Genomic DNA, 27,007 nt, shown 5'->3' on the forward strand with positions numbered 1-27,007 from the left:
ACAATAATTCAATTGGCTAACTATTTAATGGTTTTGGGTCTTTTTTCCACTTCTTTTTTGGTGAAAGGTTGCCAGATATAATAATATAGACAACTAAATGATAACCTTAAACTATTCGAATATGATGAATTATTATTTGGTTTATATAATTTGTCAAGGAGCCCTTCATATTGTAATGAAAATAAGCTCAATAAAGTTACACATAGACCAAATGGTTTTTAACATCTAAGAGAATAAGTATTAGTTTTCAAGGTTAAGGAATAATTGCCTACTTTTGAGAATTATCCTCCTATCAACGATGATTACGAACAAAATAAAAGTATAATGGGAAGGATCTCGAACGTTTATGACCTCAACCTTAATTTGTACATAGATCTTAAATAATAACCATCGGGAATTAATTGTTTATTCAAATTATAGACTCTCTCAAGTTCTATGTTAATAGGAATATTATTAATAGGACTGTTATTACATTGTATGAATTTATTTAAAAAGCAAAAACAGACTATGATTATTTTAGGTCTATTAAACCACAAACTGATTAATTGGGCAATTCTCCTTTCAATTAAATTTTGATATCAGTGTAAAAATAAAAATGAACAAACAGAGTCATTTCAGCAACTGTATAATATTCCTAAGCCCCTTGCAAATATTGTGAGAAATTACTACATAAAACTCTAAATTTAAATGAGGGATTTTTATTTTATTCATGTTTGATAATAAATATAACAGTAGAGAGTGATGTAACAGACTCGCACTTTAAACAAATTTAATTATTAGGTGCGTAGATATAAAGTAAGGGTAAAGTTAGTTTTAAAAAAGGCAGCACTGTGCACATTTATATTTTTACTAGTAATGTCATTATCAAAAACTTTGAATGAATTATGGCAAAAAGGTTTATTCATTTTTTATTCAAAATAAAATATATTTAATAATCGATAACCTTGGCCAATTATCGATTAATCTAAAATTTGACTGATTTTATCGCCAAGGCTGATATATAAGTGAAACCCCAATCATTACAAAGATACGTACATTAATCTTGACTTTGAGTCTCTAATTTGAAGAAAATTTCAAACAAATAATGAAAAAATGAAGTTATTATACGGTTAAACACATCTATTAAAATATTCTATATATAGTTATACTTTTGAGATGAGGATCTCAAAGACCAAAACATATTTTTCTTTAAAGAAACATTATATTTATAATTTATAAGCCTTTGAGATAAAGTTTATAATATTTCATTTTAAAAGTCGTAGTGACCCTTATTCTAGTTTATATAGTAGCACATATATAAACACACAAAAAATACAAACAAGTCTTTTGATCTTTTTAAGTTATGTTTGTGATTATTTGATGTCGAAAATATTGTGTTTTTTATTTTCTTTTTGCTGTTCTTATTTGACAAAAATTCATTAAATAAAAGTATTTTCTCTCTAGAAAAGTGCCTCTTTCTCTACCAAAAAAACAGAAAGCACTCATATATGCATAGCGCACGGAGTAGGGGATACCTTATAACACTTATTTGGTGATAGTATTACTCAAAACATCAAACTCTAGTAAACTATTTTCAAATATATTTTACCAATCAACTTAGTTATTCTACAAGTTTAATTTGAATACGGATTTCAAATTTTTCAACTGTGACTTTAGTCGGAGAGGATTGCAAAAGTTTAAAAAATCAAGTTGGAGTATAAAATTAAGAAAATTAAACTCAATAATATTTCTTGAGGGATAAAAAATTAAAACTTTTGGGTTGTTGAATTATTAACTCTTAATGTATTATAAAAAATGAATGTAACGAAGATATATTTTTTTCAGAGAAGCTCACTCTAACTCATCTCCTGAGGAGTCTCTCATGGCTAATAAAAAAGCTTGCTGTAAAGGATGAATACATAGTAGGTTAAGTAAAAAGTTCAAAGCGTTTTTGCCTTCATCTCTTTTTTGAGCTTTATCTCCGAATTAATACATTGAATAAAAATGCTTAAACTATACTGAAGGTTAAGCGCACACATAAACAAAGTTCATTTGCAGTTTTCTATTTGGTGAAGCCAGTTATGTATTACAGCGTTCCAAAATGGAAGTAAAAAAAGAGAAAATTTGATATATTTTTCGGTATCACTACGACCAAGGTGAAAAGGTGGAGCAGGATACCAAAAAAATTAGCTGTTTATGGACCAAATACATTATCGAATGAAACAGCAAAGCGGTGGTTCCAACAATTCCGTTCTGGTAATATAAACGTCGGTATTGTCGATAAAATAATAGAAATTGTCGAGTTGGACAGGCATGGGTATACTTATTCAATCGCCCAGGAACCGGAAAAAGCCAGAATACTGTTTCGAACCATCTAAATAGAACAATTCTAATTATGTTAATTTTATTGTCAAAATAAAGCCAAAAAACGCTCAGAACTTTTTATTTCACTATTATATTAAAGTATATCAAATTCGAAGAAAATTGGAGCATTTGTTGAAACTGACGCCTTTTGATTTTTGATAAGTTACATGATGTTGAGAGATAGTGAAACTAAATAATTCAAATGATATAATTATCAGGAAAAGAAATGAAAAACTGACAGCTTATTAAAAAATATTATTCATTCAAAAATTAGATTGAAAAATGGGAAAAAAAGGGACAAAAATGTTTAAAATGTGTATTCCAATCATTTGGATTATTATAGAGCCTGTTGCAACTCTTCCCGTCTCCCCTACTAATAAAAACCTAAAGGCGGAATCAAGAGAAGGAGAAGAAAACTTAAGGTAAGAAATCAACAGGTTGCTATTTCCAATTGATATCCCTTACAAAACATACCTTTTTTCGCACTTTTCGGTGTACCAAAAATGGACTCTGCTGCAGCAAGGGATACGGAATCTTCTGGCTTAATGTCATCATCATAATCTTCTATAAAATCTGTGACCCCTTCTAAATCATCTCTTCCTAAAATACCATTATCATTACTGCTATTGTTTTCTTCATGGAGAATGTTTAAGGCTGTGAGCTTGGGTATGGGGTCCTTATCATCCGAATTGAAATATTGACTTGAGTTCCGGCGTCCAAAAAATCGCATTGTTTGTATATTTTGTTACTTTGTTCTTATGGTTTTATGTGGTTTGGACTCTTGCAACAATATGGGCGTTCAAACCTATAAATATATAAAGAAAAGTACATATTAAAATTCAATTAATAATTGTTGAAAATAAATTAGGTTTTTTTTTGACGAAATTAAACAAATAATTTTATAACTGTTTCGAAATGTTTTTAAGACATTTATCAATGATATTTTATTTTCTTCTTAATAATATAGACGAAACCGTAAAAGTTAATATAAAAAAATAATGGTATATCAACAAAAGTTGTTGTTTTTTTGCATTGATGACGTCACTATATTTGTTTAACCAAGAAGATCAAGTTTACTTTAATTTTGCAAAATGCTAAACATAGATAAATAATTATACATATACGTTTTGGTACATGATTATGCTCATAAAATACATGGATAAATATTTCTACTCAGAATGAAAACTAGATTATGTTCAGTAATAGTGATTAAACATTCCCAAATTCAAAGGGACCAGGAATAATTTTGTGGTTACTTTTAGGTTATTTGATGGTGGTTTTTAAATCCAGTCATTTTCTTTTTGAAGGGGAGCAGCAAAATTGATTTTTGAAAAATCTTTATGTAAATTACTAATATAATTAACTCTTTTTCACCTTGTAGCTATTACCACAATATGTTTTCGTTGTTTTGTGGATGTGTGAGATAGATTTTAAATTTCAAAAATCTTGATGTAAAGTTATTGTGTATTTTTATAAGTAAAGTTACAATTAGTGTTTGTCTCTATGATTGTTATCTAAGTCAAGAAGTTTGGACCATGTGTCTAGTTGATTTAATTATACGTATCTACATCAGATATAAAGCAATAGATATAGATCATATTCTCCCAAAATTATGACAGTATGAGCCAGCACGCCCCACTCGTCGTTATCCATTATGATTAATAAAAAATTGAATCTTCTAATTACTGATAATGACTAGATAATTAATAAAGAGTTATAAAAAAGGGCAAACGTGATTAAAATACATTAAAATTGAATAATTAAGGTTTAGTTAATATATTCTGATATTTTGATTAACAAAATTTTTACTTCAGTTCATCCCTAAATATCATCATTTTAGTCTGTACGTATTATTTTCTTTGTCATTACAACAGAACATCTGTTGTTTCTTATTCATTTCATAGCTAATTCTCGTCTGCTTATATTTTTTGGTCCATAATCTACTTGCCTTTCTATCATTTCTCATTATAATATGTATAGATGAGTTTTAAAATCTATGAGACGTGCATAAAATTTTAAAATATATTTAGCAGAGACAATATATTTCTAAAAAAACTTGCATATTATAATATTTAAACCCCCATAGTCATGCTCTTCAAAATTAAGAGGTTCTGTGATTTAAAACCTTCCTTATTTGTAAGAGTGTAATATATGTTGAATTAAGAGTCCAGTTTTGAAAAAAAAATATTTGATTTTGCTTATTTAGATAGCAACATCTTTGGAATTAATAAACTGATTGATCTGAAATTTTCATAATTTTCATACCTATATGGTATCTACATTATGCTAAAAATTGTTTAATTATAAAACATGTTGTTAACTCCTACAATTGTTTTGACGTAGAATAACCCCAATATAAATTAGATTAACAATGTCAGTTTTGCGAGGGAAGAAACAATTGCATGATAAAGAAACGTCAATTCGTGTATATCAAAATCAACATCAGCCAAGGAAATCTTCTCAAAATTTGTTTTATAAAATTAATCATCATTATTCTTAACTCTCATAGAAGACATATTTGGTGAGTAGATGTTTATATTTGGACATTTCAAATGAATTTAAAAAAAGTCGTAAATTAAATCATGCACAACTATATGTAGCATTATTTTTTTGCAATGTGCTCCACCGGGTGAAAGAAAAGTTACTCTAAGATAAAGTACCGAAATAAATTACAGTTTATTTATTACTTTGAAACTCAATAGTTATTATTTAAAACTTTAATCCCACAAAAAATAATTATGTATGTGTTATTGGATATGGCAGAAGTTTAATTATTAATTTTTGGGATCTATGGCATAAATAAATTTTGTCTATAACTTCATCCAACGAGTATACGTACATTGCTCGTACTGATGTGATTACAAATCATTCTATAGGTCGTTTTTCAATAATAGATCCCAATTGTCAACAAAAAATCAAATGATATGTTTTCACTTTATATGCACAAATGTCAATTATCAAGGTCAATATAGGTCGAGGTCATTATTTCTTCAAAAAATGATAACATATGTATATAACTCAGATATTTTCATATAAATACATATTATAACTTGATTGGATCCTTAATTGGTTCTAGAACAAAATCCCTGATGCACAAATTCCTCTGAGATATATGTATGGCTTATAAATGTTTAGTTGTATATTATAATTTTATTAATGTAATTAATATTTTGCAAAATTAAATAATTTTTTTTGTTATTATTATAATAAATAGATACATTTGTAAAATGTTTTTAATTTCTTAAAAAATTCATACACAATTATTTTATTTCAATCCTTTCTTTTATTTTCATCAATATTCCTCTAATTTAAAAAAAAAATGAGCCTTAGAAAGTAAAAAAAAAAAAATGAAGAAAATAACTATTTCTTACCCTAACCTAAATAACCTATTTATTTAATATTTAAGAATACAATTAATATTTGTTTAAAATCCTTTTATCTCTCAGTTCCTGGAAAAATTAACTACGTTTCCAGTATTTCCATAAACTTTATTGGAGTTTTTTATAATAAAAACTATTAGCCCATTAGTGCTGAACTAACGACAAATACCTATTGATTTGAGGATTTATGGTTGTCTTAAATTACCGTTCAAATACGCCTATGCAAATATATATTATCAATCATACATATTTTGAAAAAAAAATTGAGTTGAATGGAGGAGGAAGAAATATCATTGAAATTTGAATTGTTTTAACAATTTTGATAAATAAATTTATATTTACAGGCGGAGGACTCAAAAATTATAATACTTTTCGAGGTTGTCTAGCATTAGTTCTAAAAGTTTGACAATTTTAAACTTGAAGCATTCAAAAAAACTGTCAAAAAGCTACAATTTGATGTTTGTTTTGTTTTTGTGTGATCAGAAATGTCCGAGAAACAAGAAAAGCAGCAGAGGGTGTGCGATCTCCTCTGCCCACAAGTTGATCTCCGACAAGAAGATCTTCACAGTGGACGCTGTTCTGAATAGTTCTGATCTTATAAACAAAACATGCATTAAATATTAACTTAATAAAAATCAACAAAATAAAACAAAATTAATTACATCAATTCTCATAGCAACTTTTAGTCAACACAGACAAAAATGAAAATAAAAACAAGTCACTAAATTATCAATATATAGTAGTAAGAGCAAAGTTGTATTTTGACGAAAAACTAGCTTGTTTTTTTCAAGCTCTCTCTAAAAAGATTTAGTATCCTCTGTAATGTCAAAAAAATATCTACTTGAGTTTGATGTATAGTATCTAATAGTATCATAAGCATATTCCAAGCATCATCAATCGTCTTAGAAATTTTCATTTCGAACGCAATACTATTCGATAAAGGTTTTAAAAAACATGAAAATTTGTTAATTTCAATTTTTTCTTTTTTTTCCGAATAACTTAACATCACTAATTATAATCCCTTGTATCTTTCTTATTATTGTTTTTTCTCCATTTTTTAAAGGAGTTTGTCCTCAAACCCCTTTTAATTGGAGTAGATTAAATAAATGTTGAGTTTGTGGCCTCTTATCCTTTCTTATCAGGGATTTAATTGGAATTTTGGGACAAATCACTTTAAAAGATTGATTTTTATGATGAATTATTTATGAAAATGCCTTAATACGATCATGATTCATAAAATAATTATTCTTTAGTTATTTTTATAGAACTATGTATGTGTTATTTATTCAACTCTTTTAAGTGGGGCCTAACCTTGAAAAAGTAAGAATAATACCCAATATATATTTATACCTATATGTACATTATAAAATAGTAAATAATCAAATGAAGTCTTATTCTATATATATTTTTTAACGACTTTAGTTTCCCATTCAAGCGAGTTTACTTTGTGTTAACCCGCTATATTTTCTATAGAAGTTAATGTTCCATTAATCTATACTTTTTAAAGTTGTCAAACGTTCATTTATGTACAATGTATCCATTTAATCTAGGTTTAAATTTGTAATAAAGAAAATTAAATGATGACCTTGAAATGAACATAAGTTTGCAATTACTTATTGACAGTATTCTAAGTTTAGTTTAATGCCTTGTCACATAAGTGTAAGTTGCGTCCAGCCCGAGCAATGAACTTAATGACCAAAGACTACATTTGGGGAAAGAGTCCTTATACTGCAAGTCTAAAAAGGAGTATCAAGGAGTCTTTGCAAACAGGTCAAATAAATTATAATATTTTATGTAGTCCAGTTTTCAGTCCCATAACTAGGTGTTTTTTTTTTGGGGGGAGAAGGAGATTTTTGACCAATCTTGGACCATTTTGCCAGTTTTTGAATATATATTTTTTTAGAAGGAACAAATAACTCTTCTTTTAGAACTGACAGACAAAGAAATCTATCTCTTAAAACAAAAAAAAAAATGAGTCCAAGTCCAGTCGCGAGTCTTAGCCATCGAATCATAGTCAAGTCCCTAGGGTTTGATTGTGAGATTTAGTCGGGTCACGAGTATTGAAAATATGGATTTGAACCCAAGTCATATCGCAATTTCTCGAACTCAATTCATCACCATTGGTAGAGATGTGAAAATATAAAGCGTTTCTGCATACAGAGTTCAGACTCAAGTTCAAACTTGAGTCTATTGATACTTCATAAAATGTATTCATGTCACGAAATACATGTTTAAGAAAATAAGTCTAATTAATTTGGGATTATTATTTATGAAAGAATGCTGCTTAGAAAGTAACTTTTTATTTGTTTTTTTCATGGACCAATGGTTTTCATGCTTTGATACGAGAGCTCCTTCTATTGGTACGTGAAGGAACGTTATAAAAAGGTCTATTGTTGACTACTGTATATTTTGTTTTGGTTATAATGGTGGTATTTGAATATTTTGATGTTTTCTTAGTTGATACACACTCTAAAATAGTTTGAGAACCACTGTTTTAGAGTAATTTATCTATTTTAAAACTTGATCACCTCAGTTAATGCATACCAAATAGTTTTTTTCAAAAAATGATTACAAATATTAATGTTGGTTCATAATTGAATTCTTCAAAAAGTTGTGAATATATTTAATTTTTTGTTTACAAATAATATCAAAAGTATAAAATAAAAAGACAAAAAACATGTTCTACTTTTTTTAGTAAGTTATGGATATATTTAAAAAAACATCCTTTTATCAGGGAGAAATATGAGTTTACTGAATATATATTTTTTAATTGTAACGAAAATCAGACTTGCAATACCACAGATTCAAATTGGCCTAAAATCGAGAAAATAGCAAAAAAAATGCACCAAAGATAAAAAATGTTATGTACAAGCAATGTAATTTTTTCAATCTCATTATCTTATTACCTCTAAAATTATTAATGTATATTTTAATAAGTTTTCTCATTATCATAATGTATTCAAATAAGTAATTTAATTATACATCACTGTATGGAAAAGAGGATAATTTAATTCTTATTCTGAATAAATCAAATTATGTTTTAATATAAAGTCAGAAGGTATTACACATTCATTTTGTATTTATTATAATGATTGCATTTAAATATACATATTTATAAAGGCGTTATCAAATTACTCTGAAAAAAAAACTATTCCAGTTTTTTCGTAAACTGTTGATGGATTTACTCATGCTCCTTACTGATTACTATTTGATTAACTAAAAAGCTATCAGCCAAGTAGCGAAACGAAACGAACGTTTTTTGTACGTGTGGAGCATTATATATACTTGAATATTACTCTATAACTATCTACCCAACCCTATAAATTCACCCTTTTAACTGAATTAACAAAATGAATATTATAAATGGAATAAAAAAGTTCCTACGTCATGAGAGGAAATAAAAAGTAATGTCATTAGGAGTATAAACCATCCGATAATTTGCAAGGGAAAAAATAATTATAAGATAAGCATTTACTGAAGCTAACAGGCAACTTTGTTTCATAACTTAAACAAACTAGACTATATCACAATAATCAGTTTACATATGCCTACTATTTAACTATAAGATCGTCCAACAATGGGAAGGAATGACGTAATTTGCTTTTTATCAAATAATTTATAATTTTCTTATAAGTTGAAAGGTTGAGAGTTATATAGAAAATCTAATCTAAGTCCATGGCGCTTATTTCATTTTTTTCTTCAACATTAGAATCTTAAAACATAATAAGAGTGCTACCCATAGGGATAAGATCTTTTCAAGACAGGTATGCATAATGTATATGTATGTGACCGTGCTTAGACACATATATTTTAAGCAAAATTACTCTGAAAAAATGATTAAGTAAGTCTCATTACATCATTTAAGGCGTGTATCGTCATATTATAGCTAGAACTGATATCTTTGTAATGAAAAAAATAGAGTGTCCGAATGTAGGAGCGATAAATATGGTCAGTGATGTAAATTGTGTAATTTATCCGGTCCTTTTTTTGGAATTGGTAATTTGAAGAATGAATTTTCTTTTCCTTAGTAGTTATCATTATTATTTCATTCCTCTGTAGTTAAATTCACCTGATTTCACATTCGTGTGTTCTCAGAAAAAGAGAAAGAGTATTATTCAGGATTTGTTGCAAAGTTATGTGTGTAAGTCCTTGTAGGGCTCAAAGTAGAATTGGGATCGACATCGAATTAATTCGTGCCAACCTACTTGTATATTTCCTTCTCAACTTCCTCCATTGCCACTGATGATTGTTGCTGATCTCCTCCAAGACATTGTTCAAATTATCAGGGTTACCATGTTGATTTTCGTTTTTTTTTAATATGCTCATTATTCACACTAGTAAATACTAGTTCCTCCAAAATGTAAAGTCTAAGTTGATTCGAAAAGGGTGTAAAATAACTGTAAGCACTATTTCACGTCATTTTTCTAAACTAGTCATGTTTTGTTTTATTTCTAAAAAAACATTTTTTTTCAGCTAAAAATAAGAAAATATATCAGGTGGTCATAAACTTTTATAAAATGAATTACGTAAATAAAATGACTTTTATATGATTTTACTTGTATTTAGGTCTCCGTATTCTAAAACTTCAATTTTTAATTTTATAAAAGTATCAAAACTAACTTCTGAAATAATTATTAATAAATATTAGACTATTTTTATTATATTTTGTGACTTAAACGTTTGACTATGCAGTTTACTAAGTCTCGATCATCATTTTCATTTCAAATCTAGGAATCTTGATTTCTTAATAAGAACTGAAGTTTAAGGTCAAAGGATTTTGCAACGGGTAAAATGTAGAACAAACCTATTACTAAATTTTTACAAAATATCCTTGTAACATCATTTCAATCAATTGATGTATAAATTTATTATGAAATTTAAGCAATAAAATGTCGTTCACAGATGAAAAAACTTAATAGATTTATTATATTTTAAGAACAATTATTTTTCCAGTCCATTTACAAAAATTTGAAAAAACCCATTCATAAGAAGATTTTCATATATTTCTTCCAGAAATATCATTTATAAACGTAACAGTAAACTAATAAAATTGATTTGAAAAGTATAAGTACCTATGTAAAATTTATTCACAGTTTTTTCGAATAAATTTTTTAACAGTTTTTCAATTTGTTTATGGCTAAATGTGTTTTATAAATTAAAAAATAAAGTAGATAAAACACATTTATGATAAACTATTAATTTAGTAAAGTAACGAAAAATAAGCGATGACATATGAATACATTGTAGTGTCGTTATGAATTTGGGTTCGGTCTAAAATAGGTTGTTTTTTTTGTTACTTTTGTATATTTTTTTCTTGACCATGACTAATCAAAATGTTATGACCTCTTACAGTTACTATTTATAATCTTTGCACCAAGTTAGATCAAAATCGATCTCAAACTTTTGCTGTGATCCTGGTGACCTTCAGTCAAGCAAACTAACAGAGGCAAAAACATAAACTCTGTTCAGCTTCGTTGTGGAGGCACAAATGATCCTAAGGACAACCCACATGCGCTTACAGGGGCGACAAAAGGTGTTGTTTTTTGTGGGTGGAGGCTAGTTTATAAAGTTGAAGAGTTACGGGCCAATTATTTTTTTGATCTAGTGGGGATGCATGTACCAGTTCCAATATAAACTTATTATAGTATAATATCTCTTTATAAGTGTCAGTACTTGGATATCAGTACATGAAGGGCGCTATACCGAAAACACTTATACGTAGTTAATAAAGACTATCAATAAAAAAATAATTGTGCTCCTTAATTTCATGGTATTTGAAAAAATATTCCAGCATATTGAAAATCCTAAATGATAAAATCACCACAAAGGCTTTTAAAAGAAACCCCACTAAAGCAATGACCGTTTCAATCATTAAACATGCATTGATTCAAGCATTCAATATACATACATATTATGTACATAATTTCAAACACAAGTGTATGCACTTAAGTGTCTTTCCCTCAATTAACATATAAAATCATAACTGCATCCGGTAGTGCATCATTTGAAGTAAAGTCCAAGCCATTCATCTATGAAACCAAAACAACCATCCGTAATATTAATGATTTTTCAATTTTTTTAACATCCTGAGTGCATTTACACCTATTAAATAGTTACATAAGTAAAAATATAATGACTTATTTCCCTAACAAAATGTATTATCATAATTAAATTCTATGACTTAAAAACCAAACAACAAAACAAATGTCTTGTGACCAAACCGGACTATATGTATATAAAATTAATGTAGAATTAAGCAACTATATTGACATATTGAACAAAGGGAAATATACATCTCTTCCGATCTTTGAAAGTAGACTAAAATCATGTAAGGTGGCCTATATTTCCTAAAGAAACTATACATACATATAATATAGGAGACAAGACAGTTGAAATAAAATTGAAACATGCATCTCAATAACGTTTACTCATTCACACACCTTCCATCAAAAAATTATTTTATATACTATTTATCTAGAGTGCGAGGAGAATACAACTATAATTTTTATCCACGGGAATACCATCCAAACAATAATGCCAATCAAAATATGAGCATAATGCACGAAGACAATTTTATACCAAACAATATTCAAACCTATATTTTTTTCCATTAGAATATTTCTTGCCTCTTTCCTTAAAGCTGGAGTTCTCAACAGTTTTTGGGTGTTAGCTAAAATTAGATGAAGACCGTACTAATGAAACACTGGCTTTAATTTTAATTCAATTATAAATAATACGAACATGATGAAAGTCATTGACCTTTGAATATTTATGTATATTTTACTCTAATGACTGTGGTTTGCTCTTGAACTGGGGGCTATCAATATAAAGTTTGCATCCAGACTGATTGTGGCAATCCTTATTATCTGATATAAGTGCTCATGAAAAGTGTAGCACGGTATTTATTTGTCACCACATTCATCTCAGAGAGAACTGGCCATGCTGATACTAACATTCTACAAAACACAAACCCAATTGTTTGAGAAACTTACACTCTGCTAGTAATCCAAGCCTGAATTCTTCAGTACAATATTATGATTGGAACATGTTCTTCATTCATTATTGATTTCAGGTCAATTAATTCGAGTTGCAGTCCAGTGATTTTTTTTTTTTGATGAAACTGCTTATTCTATACACCTTTGGGCAAGAATAAAAGTAGGTACTTTCGCAGTTGAAAGTAGCTGTAAAAAAAGTCGACTAAGAAAGTCAAGCGAATTCATCAACAAAAAAAATTGACCACGATCGATGACGACCCATCCAGAAGCTTCAGCTCTATTGCTGAGATGTTGGGTACCAGCAATGTAACTGCAAGAGACATGTCGCTGAAGTGGCTGAGTGAGCACTGCTACGACTTCGTTGGGAAGGAGATATAGCCCCCAGTAGTTTGGATCTTAATCTGGTGGATTATTTTGTCTGGGCTAAATAAAATCTAAAAGAAATTTGACATCTTATGCCATCAAGGATTCTCTGATTGCCTTCATCAAGGAGACAAGGACCAACATGCCAAGGAACTACCTCGTCAACTCCTGATCCTCCCTCAGGTCTGAAATCCAGCCCGTGATTAATGATGGAGGTGGATACATCAAATGACCTCTTTTTCAACATTCAGATGTACAATCCAAGTGAATTTTCAAATAAATCTGCCAAAAAAAGTGCCCTAAGTGACAATTTAAAGATTTTGGAAATTTTCCCTATTTGATCTGAAGACTCTGTATATTGTATTCATATGTCTCTGAAATAGAGAAAGATGCTTTTCTTTGTTCTATTAGGAAAGTCTTTGTATTTATAACGTCATTTTTTTACCAAGAAAATGATAACATGTAGCTAAAAATAAATAATATAAATATAGTTAGATGATACATGGTATAAGTAACAAATTTGGAAGTGTGGAAAAATAAACTCAATGATTAATTACACATATATCAAAAAGATATAAAGTAACACCGTTATACAAAGGGAAAAATATAACAAAATCTCTTGGATATATTTTTTTTTATTCACCAAAAATATGGGATCATTGTGGCTGTGCAGTTATAATCTACTAATTGTTTTATAAGTGAAAAAAAAAAATACTCGTAACGATAAGAAATAATTAATTCAATTAATTTTTTGGCAGTAGAATAACATAATTACGATCATAAGTGAATCGTGGTCAATAGCATTTTTCTTTCTGTCTATCGTAAAAGAAAGAAAAAATTCTGACTGCAGAGGTTTTTTAAACATCAAACGATTTAAACTATCAACATAAATTAATATGATTATTCATAGACTTTTCAAATTGTTATACAGAGAGCATTTCGTTATGCCAGGAACTTCTTTGGCAAATTAAAAAGTATTTATAGAACTGAATTTGAATAATTCTATGAATTAATTACAACTTTAATCTCAAATTGCAAAAAATTAATCACAATTCATTGTATCCATCAAATGACTCCAGGTTCTATCGTTTTCTGTCAAGTCTTTTTAATTTCAAATAAAAAAGCTTAAATTTTAACTAAATACTTATTATTACCTATTATAACTAATGTTTGTATTTTCTTATCACTTAGCAAATGTCGGGTTATTGAGGATGTGGTTTGATGTAGACTTTTCTTGAGTTAGCCCACTACCAATAACAATTGATTATCAGATACAATGGTTTACGAGCAACATTGAAATTAGCATATTTTTGAAAACAGTTTTATGAATTAAAATATAAAAAAGCCAAAATACCATTTTATTTCATACAAAAATAGTTAGTCTTTTATATCAAAAAAATGTTTAATTAAAAAAAAAACTATTTACATTTCATTTATAAAAGCTTCATAGGTAGCAGCTTTTTGGGAGGTTGTTTGTGGCTCACGAGTTTTTGTTTTACCACACTAATATAAAGTTTATAATCGATCATGTTCAAATTCGTCCAATTCCTAAGATATTTAGTAATATTTTTTTATTAATTCATTTTTTAATTGTGGATCGTCAAATAATATTAGTCCACCACAGAAACATTGTTTATTTACTTTATTGTAGGTTATAAAATAATTGGAAAAATATGTAAATTAGACTACGATTCATTGAATAACTAAATTATTCTCAATGATAAGGCGAAAAAATTAACTGAAATGGTCCTTCAATGACAACAAAAAAAGGTATGCATACTATAATTCAATATTCCTCCTAAGGTCCAAACACCCTAAATAAAGTTATTATACAATTACAGTTGTATAATTAAAATTATAATATTATTTAATTAAATACTATTGATTATAAATTACTATAGTTAAAAACACTTATAGTTCTTTATATATTTGTTAATTAAAATCAATTTTTTGTATGATTAAATGCCTTAAACTGTACTTAAATCTCCTAAGTACCACATTAAAGTTTGACAAAACATTAAATCATAACATACCTATTTGCAAAATTATAGGGTAAATAATATATTTTTCATACCATGTTAACAAGGGCGTAAAAAAATTCTTAACAAAGGAAATATGAAGTGTATCTATGGTATTTATGGTAAATATAAAAAGGATCGTGCAATCAGGTCAAATAGAATCGTTCTATTTATATAAAGCCCGTGATTTAAATACGTGTATTTTTTACGCTAAATTTAACACTTCGATTTCAATTAAGATCTACTTTGTAGGACGTTTTACACAATAATTAGGAACCTCATAGTATAATGTTATTTAAAAAAGAAGATTGTTTAATATATTTTGCGTATTTGGAACTCTTTGTTAAAGAGTCTTGATCACTAAGTAACAAATATTGTTTATTTGCACGAACAAATTCAGTCGATATGTGTCAACTTTCTACCTATTTTTCATAACATGTATTTTAATACTTATTAGTATAGCTGTAATGAAATACTGAATAAAGGTAAACGAAAATTAATAATACTAATTTTTGTTGCCAATCGTCATAATTCGACTAAAGAAATTAATTATGAAGATTTCAAACTGAAATTTGTAATATTAATTTACAGACAGCGAATATTTGGAGCAATTATATGGTAGGAACAGTAAACAAGAGAAAAAACCCACAATAAAATTCCTCAAGAATAAGCAGATCATTGATTAGTCAAGCAAGAAAAGTTTTCGAGGTCTTTGTTGTACAAATATCATTTTTTTAAATTATTTAAAATTGTATAGTCTTTGAATGATAAGAAAATATATTTTGTAATTGCGGGAAGATACTGAATTAAAGCTTTAAAACAAATTAGAGAAATGTACCAGTTAGCTTGTGAAGATACATGGTTAGAATTAGGGCTGTAAAACACATAAAAAAAGAAAAAGAAAATCTTACCTCTGACAATTTGAAAGAGAGCGGCTTAGTTGTCATAAGGTGTCATCAGATTAGCTGCGAGCAGCTATAAAGCGAAGGAAATAAATACAAATCCCACTCCGTATAGAGCACGGATATAAATAGGAATTACTCTGTTGATAATACTCTGAGTACAACAGGGAATTAAACTCATATTTCCACAACATATCCTCAGCGAGGAGAGTAACACTGATGATTTTTAGGGAGTTATAAATGTATGTAAGTCCTTGTTGGAGTCAGAGTAGGATTGAAATTGGACATTGTAGTCATTCCTTCATATATACTTGATACACACATACTAGGATTTGTATTTGTTGCAGCTAATATAATAAAACAACACGACAGCTAAGCTGCACTCCTCCCAAATATTCTTCAAACTCTAAGGGTTAGCTGGATACGTTTCCCGTTTTTTTTAACATATCAAAAGGTAATATTTTTAATACTATATATATGGTTCTTGTTATATTTTTTTTCACAATGCAAGATATAACTTCTTATAATACCACAGATGACGTCCCTATATCATTTCTTGTCATTTCCCCTTATGTGATATGCAACTTTTTCTTTCTATCGTAGAATTTATACTGTTAATTCAGTTAAGAGGGGAATTCATGGACACTGTTTACTTAGTTATGGAATAATTTTCAATGCTTCTAGTGGGCAAAAAATGTCACTACAGGATTGGTTTTATCTAGTGGTACATATTTTATTTTTCAATTTTTCAGCTGTAAAACTTTAACGTGAGGATTAGTAAGGACATATATTTAAAAATATTAACTGAAAATAGTGCTTGGTTCAATCTATATTCAATATATGAGCCCTCACCTCTAAAATTTCCTCTATTCGAGGTTTAAATCTCTTGCAGACCTTGACTACGTAGTCAGACTTGTGCTTGGTCCACCTCTTCTTGATGGAAGTCGCTAGAGATTGGACCCTCCTGTGAGGAGTAGCACACAACCTCTCCTCCAGACGTGCCTAGATAGAGTATTCCAAAGAGTTCACGTCTGAAGAGGAAGGCGGTCTCATGTTGAGGTCCCAAAAGTCCAAAAAGTCGTCTCTCAGGAAGGCCTGGGTCTTAGCAGTGCCATGACACGGAACTCCGTATGTTGTAAAAACAAAAGTCCCCAAACTTTTCTCTAGCCCAGTGTAGCATTTTCTAATCCACAAGTTCAATGTAAGCATCTGGATTGAGTGGCTCCTTCCTCTCCACTGTTCAGAGTCTTGTTGTACTCCTGCGTGATTTTGTACCAATGAAATTCTGGATTGAAAATTATAAAAGGTGTACCACTAGATCATATCAACTCTGTACAACCACTACCTTGTACAAATATTCGTTTGACCACTTCCTTTTTGGACTGAACGAAATATTAGTTACATTTTAATAACTAGATGTCGTTGTAGGACAATCGTCAAAAACGGCATTAGGGGAATATTTTTTCAAGTACTAGCAATCAATAATAGTGTATAGCAGTTAATACCATGAGCAAATTGTTCGTTGAGTATTTGCGTATAGCTCCATATTCTGTTCTAGGTGAACCTTCACTCGAGAAAAAGGTGAATTCTTTGTTGAAAGCTCTCCTATTACTTTTTGTTATTGTATTTGGCTAAAAATGCAACAATATCTTTTATTTCTTGGAAAATGTCGTTAATAAAGATGTAGTTTACTTGACTTTTTTGATCATTATATATTATGCATTTGAGAAATAAGATAAAGAAAGAGTAGGAGAAAAATATTTAATGAAAAATAAATAAACCTTACTACTTCCATTATATAATCATAAGTTTCAAAGTCATAAAAATCTGCAATACAATTTTCAAACAAAATGCATTTATAAACAACTAATTGTTTTTAGTTTCTTATAAAGAAATATCTCTTATTCCCTCATTCGTTCTCATTAGCATGCATTTTTTAAAACACAGTTAATGGCTTACAATATAGATATATGAAATAAACTTTTCAAAAAGGAGTAGTATATCCTCTTTATTAGTATGTAGTTCCTTTATTCTTGGGTCATTCATTTAATCCTTACTCCAAAGCGTTAGAAGTACAAGGTGCAGGAGGATTTTTTTTTTTTTGATCGATTTAATCATATTTTAGTGCATTTTTTATTAAATATTGCGTGGTTATTGATAAACATTTGACTGCATAATAAACAAGCTTTGTTTTGATACAGTTTTTTTTTTTAATGGGCCACCAAGGGGAGACAACAAGACGTCGTGTATCTGACTTGATAGAAACACATATAGCGCAAAAAGACATCGCTGCCATAGTTGGGATTCAAATTTAAGGACCATTTGCAATATCCAATTTGCTAAAAACGTCGTCAAAGCCCCGTTTAGAGGTCCAGGAAGTATAGTTCTGCTCCCAAAACTTTGTTGATGTATTGTCAATGGACATGGGATCTCTGTCATCCTCCGACTTGAACCCCTTGATTACTTTTGACAAGGCACAATCGAGGGTATCACAAATACAATCCCGGACCGAAATATGGATGCCTGAAGTACCCTGAGGACAAAATTGTTTAAGGCTGTACATTGAATACATTTACTAAATTTTTGGCAAAGTAATTTATGTACATTCGATCAACAAAAAGTCACCATATCCTTATAAAAATAGTAACAAAGACCAGGGCCAGTCGAGCAAGTCTTTTTCTTGAGTATCAAATAAGCTACAACCATAAAATTTATATAACAATTGTGTATTTTATCCTTTTTTTTCTTTCTTGGCTATATTGGATACAAACTAATTTTGAGGGGTAGAAGTAATTTTTTAGAAACATGAATAATATAATTTTTTTAAATGCATTCAGTTTTTAATTGTTTTTGCTGTAATTTATATCATTTTGAAATATTGATTTTATTTCCAAATAAGTTATGGTAATTACATGAAATATTAAGAACACACTCATTAAGAATAAACTTAAAATAGTGTACGCTCATTACAAAGGAGTCAGTTGCAACTAAATTATAAATTTCATTGTACTTTCTTGATTTGATATAGAACGCAATATCTAAATGGATTCAATCAATAATAGATATTTAATGTTATGTTGAGCTAAACGTTTGTGGGTCTGAGTCAAACCAACCCTTAAAAATTGAGCCAAAAATAATAAGTATTTTTATAAAAACTTTGTTTTTTTTTATTATAATTATATGGGAATTTGCCCAGATCATCTATATAAAAATATTAGAAATCATATTACTAAGTAAAAAAAATATTTTACTATAGATTTTTTAAATAAATAATTACTTTTATGAGCATATGTCATCTTACAGTAGCATCAATTTTGTTCATAGCACATTACAATTAACTTTTACTCTAATTCTTCTGTTTTATAATTCAATGTTTATCAATAGGTAGGTCCCAAGACAAAAGCAGATAATGAATCTATTTTAGGAGAGTCTCAGGAAGTTGATTAAAATAGTTGAAATAATTAATTTCTACCTCCAATGTATATGTATGTCATGAAACCTTTAATACAGATATTCAATATTTTAAGTCAACATAGTAAATTTGTTGTCGGGTGACTCGTAAATGATTAAAATTTTCGTATATCAACGGAAAAATTGTTGATCCCAAAATAAAATACGCATTTTATAATGGCTTGGTGCACAATAAAAATGGGTTGTAATAATATGATCACGGTAAAATGTGGGTTTGAGCGTGAGTAGAATTGAGGACCCTGATATAATTAAAAAAAAAAATTAAATTACAGTTTGTTAATAATTTTTTCCTCTCAACTATTTATATAAAAACCCATTTGTATATTATTAATTTTATATTGATTATAGACTCAAATTGCTCAAAGGATTTCATTTTATCTGAACAACACATAAGTTGATGAACTTTTAGTATAAATTTCGAAAATTACTATGAAACTCTAAATCTATCAGATGATTGGTTCACAAACTATACCTTTTAATTTTTTCAATTTGAAAAAAAACTACGGTATGCATCAAATTTCAAACAGTCATTTATTTTTAACCAGTGGTTGAATTCCAGCAAAACATTATTTCTGAAAATTACAAATATATGCAGCAAACTACATTTTATAATAGTTCTTTTTGAGGTCATTTCCTTATAATCTATCTTTTAAAACGGTTTGATATAGAAGGACTCAATAATATGACTTTTCATAATATAATGTTGACTCAGTCAAATTTTGATAAGATTATGTTGGAAATAAACACAGAAAATTTACATCAAAACACATTATTTTGTAATAGGGATACGATGATTTATGTTGCTCCTTGGTATACACCCAAAGAGATTTATTTTATTTTCAAGAAATACATAAGGTGTACTTATGCATCGGAATCGGAAAGAATTGGCCTTTTTTGAAGTATGAGATTGGTTATTCGAATTGGTTCAATAGCCCCGATTCCACCGTTGCTTATTAATTATATACATTATTAAGTAAAAAAATCTAATTTTATTTTTCAAATGGTCAATCAATAGAAGAAGTGCGGATCATTGTATAGACTAACATAAGTATAAAAGGCCAAAAAGATAGAAGGTGCCAAGTAGGCTGTGTTACAGTCTCTAGGGCCATGAATACTGACTTGAGGATGACATCATATCCCCTCCATAGAGTAGTTCCATGGTAAACGAATTATCTTTTATTCAGATGAGAAACAGTAGACTGTCGACAAATACCACAATATCCAAAACCACAGATAGTTGGGCACAGAGAGAGCTAATACCCCCCACGTTTTTAAAACTAAGGCTCCTTAGAGCATCATGGCCCTTGGTGTCATTGGGAGCAACGGTAGAGTGATGCCCTCCATCTTCTATGAGCCAAATGAGAGGATAGGTGACAGCAAGTACTGTGAACGCCTGTCTGACCAAGTGATTCCTCAGTGAAAGCTGAGGCAAAGGGTGTCGTGTTCCTGTTTCAACAAGACTCGGCCCCTTTCACAAGGTCTACAAGACACAAGACTTTTTGAAAGATGAGAAGCTGTCATTTTGACACCTCCACACCTGGCCCTTTAACTCTCCCGATATAAGTCCCACGGATTACTTCTTTATGGAAGAGTTAAAGATGAAGATCTTTGGCAATTTAAACAATAGCATCGACTCATTGAAGGTATCCATCATCAAGTACAGAAACAAAGTCTCCTCGCGGACGTGGTGAAGACCTGGTTTCGAGCAAATGATTCAAAAATGGCAAACATATTCAATCAAATTTTTTTTTGTATTATTATAACCTCTAAATAGAACTTCAAACCTCTACTTGCTTCCCTTATAGATCAGGATACAGTTAAAGGTAGGCCGGATTTACCTGAACGACCCTCCAAATCATTTTGTTATTTGTTTAGGTAATTCCTTTATTTATAATATTAATAAGGAATCGATATCAGAATGGTTCATAAAGATGGTATTGAATCAGCTGAAATTTTCGGTACAGCCCTAGAAATATATTAGCCTAAAAGTCATATCTAGTTCATCAATTTCTAAAAGTATGAATTTCCTATACTAGCTTTATTAAACATTTTCTTTATTTCGTCAGCTTGGGAAGGAGCCATATTTGGAATTTATTGAATACATAATAAAATTATTATTCTATACATACAAAGAAGGGCGGAGTGAGGTAAGCTCTTGCTATTAAAAAAATTAATCTAAAGAACCCAAACTGGGAACCGAAGATGGAATCAAAATAATAATAGAAAAAAATAAGATTTCATTTTACTTCCTTTTATTGACTTACGTCAATAGTTATTGATATCATCCCAGATTTCACTTTTTGTTACTTATGTACATAAGTACTTGCATATACACATACCTAGATTCACCTATGACGATGTATAAATACTGTATATATTTACTTACAGATATTATATTACCCTACGAAAAAGATCTATTAAATGATTATATTATTACATCTTCCAATATCAAAGTAAGAAGCAGTGGGCATATATTTAATTATAAGGTAAACTGATTTACAATAATACTTTACAAATGAAAAAAAAATGTAATTCAGGTTATTTATTTTATGCAGAGTATGGAATTTGACTTTTTTTAACGTTCTAAAGTGGTTTTCAGATTCTAATATGTAATCACCTCTTTAAAATTTTATATTGTAGTGTCATTGCATGCAAAAAAAAAATTTAGAACTAAACATTAAATAGGAAACATAGCTTCTCTGTGTTTGGCTTTTGGAAACTCTTCAAGAGACTGTACTTGTAATATTTTGATCCACACAAAATTAATGTATGATAGACCTACAATATTAAAAGGATTGGAGATTTGTAAATGCTAAATTATATCGTTCATGTAAAGAAATTATCAAAAATGTAAAAGGGAATTTTCAAAAACTATTTGTGATTCATTTGAGTGTAAAATATTGTGAATCGGATACGTTTTCAGTACGATATTAGTGATTGTATTCAAAAAGTAAGTAGGGCCAAGATGACACATGCTAGCTGGTGCAACTTGATATAAAAAGGGGAAAAAGTTAAAAATTAATCTGTATAATTAGTCAGCTTAATTAGAAGGGTATAAGCAAACTGCAAAAAAAAATATATATATACGAGTTGATGTGACAGTCTGTACTTAGGGGTATAACATAAATTTTTCACAGCGCCCTTTATGAAGGTAACATACATAATTATAATATTTTATAATAAATAGAATAATCTTTTTGGAAGTTGTATTATATTGCCGCAAGACGGCGCCTCTCTGAGACGCGTTGTTTACAAAATACTTTATGTAACCAACGCTCATGCCTAATTGTCTTTCCTAAAAAAATGTCAGGATATGTCATGACGCTATTTATTAAATACAATATAGAAAATTGAGAGGTTATATTAAATATTTTTATAAGGTAAATGATATTATAGGACATTGAACGTCATCTAAAGGTAATCACATGTCATATTGTGCAAATCATCTTCGTTAAAGATTATTTATTAGATTGATTTGGTAGTGGGTAAAATAAATTATTCAATTATTAAAAAATTAAATACCCCTATCATGGTATTATAATAGCAATATAAAATGTGTCAGTACCTCTATCAAATTGTAATATCTATCAAACCTGTGCTAAGAGTTTGAATCATTATTTATCTAAAACTAAGTAACATTAGCTTACAATGAAAATGAAAATATGAAAAAAGCAAAAAAAAAACATCATAAGACTGTGTATCTCTTCATTTAACCCCAATTGATGTTTTATTGAAGTCTATAATTTAATATTATTTTTCATTTTACTACTCATGTACATTTGTGGGATCTTCTCTTACAGCCGCATCCTTTATATGCTTTAATATGCTGTACATAAGTACATATATAAAGACAACCAAGTCTAAAAACTTGAAATTGTCACGTTTCTTTCAACAATCTCTTATCTCTCCAGGAAATGAGTGGTGCAACGTTTAGAATCACCAAGACAATATTCTTTTGGGTAAATAATTATCACTTAGATATCTTTGGAATGCCATAATTATATGAAATGTATCTAATCTAAACGACTTTTTCTTCCTTGAATATTATAATAGTCTATATGAATAGAATAAGTTTACTTTTTGTTTGTATGTATTTGTTTAGTACCTTTGTACATTCCATGAGAATTTCATATTGTTCACTGATATAAACCTTCAAGAATTTACTCGATCTTACTGTCTATTCCTTGAAAGTAGAAAAGTAAGATAGGACTGGCAACAAATGAAGGATTCAATGAAAATGATTTAATATCAATGAATTACACGCAATTTATTTTTACTATTTTTTTAATAGAATCAGGGACATGAAATAGTAAATAGATATCCCATAAAATATAACGTTAACTGATATGATTCAACATGTTATATTTAATAAGAATCCAATGTATGTAAGTATTTTATTATATATTTGATTTTTTATGACGTCATGTCAAAATGGAATTATAGTATTCACAGAATTTTACAATTATCTGAAATATATCTAGATCTTATATGCATAAAGAAGGGTATTTCTACATGAGAAACTTAATAACTCAGTGCATTATTTAACTTTAGGTACTTTTAGTCCAAAACATTAGTAGTTTTTGGTTTTACTAACGAAATTTGATAGAAGATTTGTATTCTACTTTAAGTAGTTGTTAAATTATGTTTATATTGGGCAGTAATAGAAGAAAAATGACAACAATATATTTAAATAAATTTTTGAATAAATTTACATATGTAAGTTAAAATATAATTTAATATTTAGGAGCGGGAGGGGACATACACTTGTACTTTGTTCTCATAATTAATTTTGATCCTGAGGCCAGTTTTATTAAGATCTTAATTTTGTATTAGTCTCCACACCTCAAAGTCTAGGTCTGGGTTCCACAAAGTCTCGAGCACAAAACTAGATTATGTATAACTCCTCTTCTAAGCTTAAAGATCCCAACTGCACCTCTAAAAATATTAAATAATATTCTTTTTCACGACGTTTTTCACTACTATGAAAAAGTACACAGTATTTTTTTTTAGCTGTTGATTATTCTACTACTTATGTCTTTTATTAGTAGTGTTGATGAATTGAATTAGAGAAAGGCATTATTAAACTCAGTGTCCGTTTTATGGGGTACATTGGATGGACTTGCCTCTAACTTGATTTGATTGTAAAAAATAGAACCAAAAATTAAAAATATTTTTAACTGAATGACCGTGACTTGCAATTTTGATTTAAATTAATTTAAAAAATGTTAAGAAACGTCATAATAAAATAATGTCTTTCCGATAATTAAAGCATAACATTTCGTTAAAAAAACAGAATCTCAATACATTTACCTACAAAGATACTAATTTAAATTCAATTTAAAAGAAAGAAAAAGGCCCACACATTTATTTTTTCTCGAAGCCCCACTCACAGTAAACCAATACTGGTTAACAATGAAAAATTACCTTCTTTTATTTATGAATATTCAGGTAGTTGAAAATATATTGCCCTTCTTGGAGGAAAGGTTGTGAGACAACTAAAAAAGCTGGTTTTTATCAAGTTTTCATCCCATTTTAATTGGTTATAACTATTTTTAATCCTAATTCGACTGTACAGTACATATGCACAAGGGAACTCATCTTGACATTTCATATTGATATTATGAGTCATTCCTGGAGTCAAATTCCAATTATGTAATTATATTGAAACTTTGAAGTCAAGATAAATAGCAAATTATTATTAACTCATAGAAATGCTGCAATGAATAAGGAAAATATTTTTTTGCTAACAAAGCCTCTTAGGCCTAGACTATTGTTACAGCAACATGTTACTATTTCATTATATAATAAATTAGATATGGTTGTCATGGTTAATTTAGCCTATCACTCTGTTTGTAAAAAAAAATGTTATTATCTAAATACATAAATACGTATTTTAAAAAAAAGATATAATTAAATTATATATTTTATATTTGTGTAATTAACCGTATTTTTATAATATATTATTACAATTCGTTTTGTGTTCATTAGTTAGCGATATTGAATTACAAATATGATATTTTAATTACATGAATTTGATTCTTAAATATGAAACATCTACGTATAATAATGCCTTCTAGATACCAAATATGTATTTATTTGAGTGGCTCTCCTGGGATCTTTTTTTTGCCTGCATTAATTACATTAATTGAAAGAAAAGTAGAACATCCTTCAAAGCTAAAGTTTTTTACCATTTATACATCACTAACCTTGGCGTATACCAACAAAACAGTTATCTATATTAGTCAAGAAAAATTTGTTTGTGGTGGACTCATTTTAACAACGAACATGTATAGTTAATGCTCAGTGTGTTGTATTAATAAGGAAAAGAGAAGAGGAGTGCATAGAAATAATAAAAGTAATAAATATGACTTTGGATCAGCTTTAGCAACTAGAGGGTGTAGCTAAAGCTCAACGTGTCATATTAAAAAAAGAAAAGGTTATATATATTAAAGCAAAGTTCATTGACCTCCAAGCAATGTCGATTACTCATGCTAATGAGTATTAAATTAACAAATGAATATTTAGTTATATTTTCACTTTCGAACGTTGCAAGCATGACTTAATTTTAGATCTTTCATTAATAAATATATATGAGTAATTCCAAAACTTTGAAGTGACAATTATAGCTTGAAGATGTTTCCCAAGCTACAAAAAACGTTTTTCTCCCGAAGGATGTTGCTTCTGATACACATCACGTAACTTTATCATTTTTACTAGTGACGTATTAATTTTTTCTCTCCTTTGTAGAAGTTATCAGGATGTATTGAATCAAAAATAGTGAATTCTAGAAATCTTAATATTTATTTTTAGAGTAATTCATGGCAAAGAAAGTTTGTGTTAGCACACTTAGAATGGGAAAAATAATGCAATGTGGTCCACTTGGTTGTATGGCTTCAAATTAGGTTATTTTTTCTTTTAAAATAATAAAATAAATTACTTAAATTTCATGATATTTATTATTTCAACTCGAAATTTTCGGGGGGATCCTCAAATTTACTAATGATTTTTAGAGAATATCGCTGTAGGATAGCTTCCCAGAAAAAACTAAACCCTAGTTCTTACATATATATATTTATTTAAAGATACATGAAGTTCCTAATATCACGTCAATGCATGGAATATTTACGACATGATCTCCAATTATTTTTATTCAAGGAAATACATGGTTTGAATCATTCTAACAATGTATGTAATTAATGTTATTTTAAGGAGGAAAAAACTTTTTTTTGTATGATATATCAAGACTTTATCAAAGAGTTTTAATCCGCTTTATACATTTTATGTAACTACACCTACGTTCAACATAGGTAGAAATAAAATTATAACTTGCCATAAAGGTATATTGTAAATTAGTATGTGTAGTAGTGTTGTCACGGTACCAATATTTTTGTACCGGTTATTCACACCAAAATTGGTATCAATATACGATACGTTTTGATACTTTTTTTGACTTAAAATACAACAATATAATGTTGTAAAGGGCAATGGGTTCGAGCTTTGTTTACTTACATTAGTTGGCTCACGAAACGATGGAG

At 28.7% G+C, this 27,007-nt stretch overlaps 1 protein-coding gene across 4 annotated transcripts in view; it reads right to left on the minus strand.

Annotated features, from left to right (window-relative positions):
• The window catches only part of LOC121115839 (uncharacterized), a 124,695-nt gene that overhangs the window by 47,573 nt on the left and 50,115 nt on the right, over positions 1 to 27,007 (minus strand). For all 4 annotated transcript variants that reach the window (XM_040710001.2, XM_040710002.2, XM_040710003.2 and 1 more), the window contains exon 2: positions 2,818 to 3,148. In XM_040710001.2, the coding sequence (XP_040565935.1) occupies positions 2,818 to 3,073 (256 nt within the window). In that variant the 5' untranslated portion in view covers positions 3,074 to 3,148. The remainder of the gene's footprint in view (positions 1 to 2,817; positions 3,149 to 27,007) is intronic.

The sequence above is a fragment of the Lepeophtheirus salmonis genome, chromosome 4 (assembly GCF_016086655.4).
Source record: "Lepeophtheirus salmonis chromosome 4, UVic_Lsal_1.4, whole genome shotgun sequence".
Classification (NCBI taxonomy): Eukaryota; Metazoa; Arthropoda; class Copepoda; order Siphonostomatoida; family Caligidae; genus Lepeophtheirus; species Lepeophtheirus salmonis.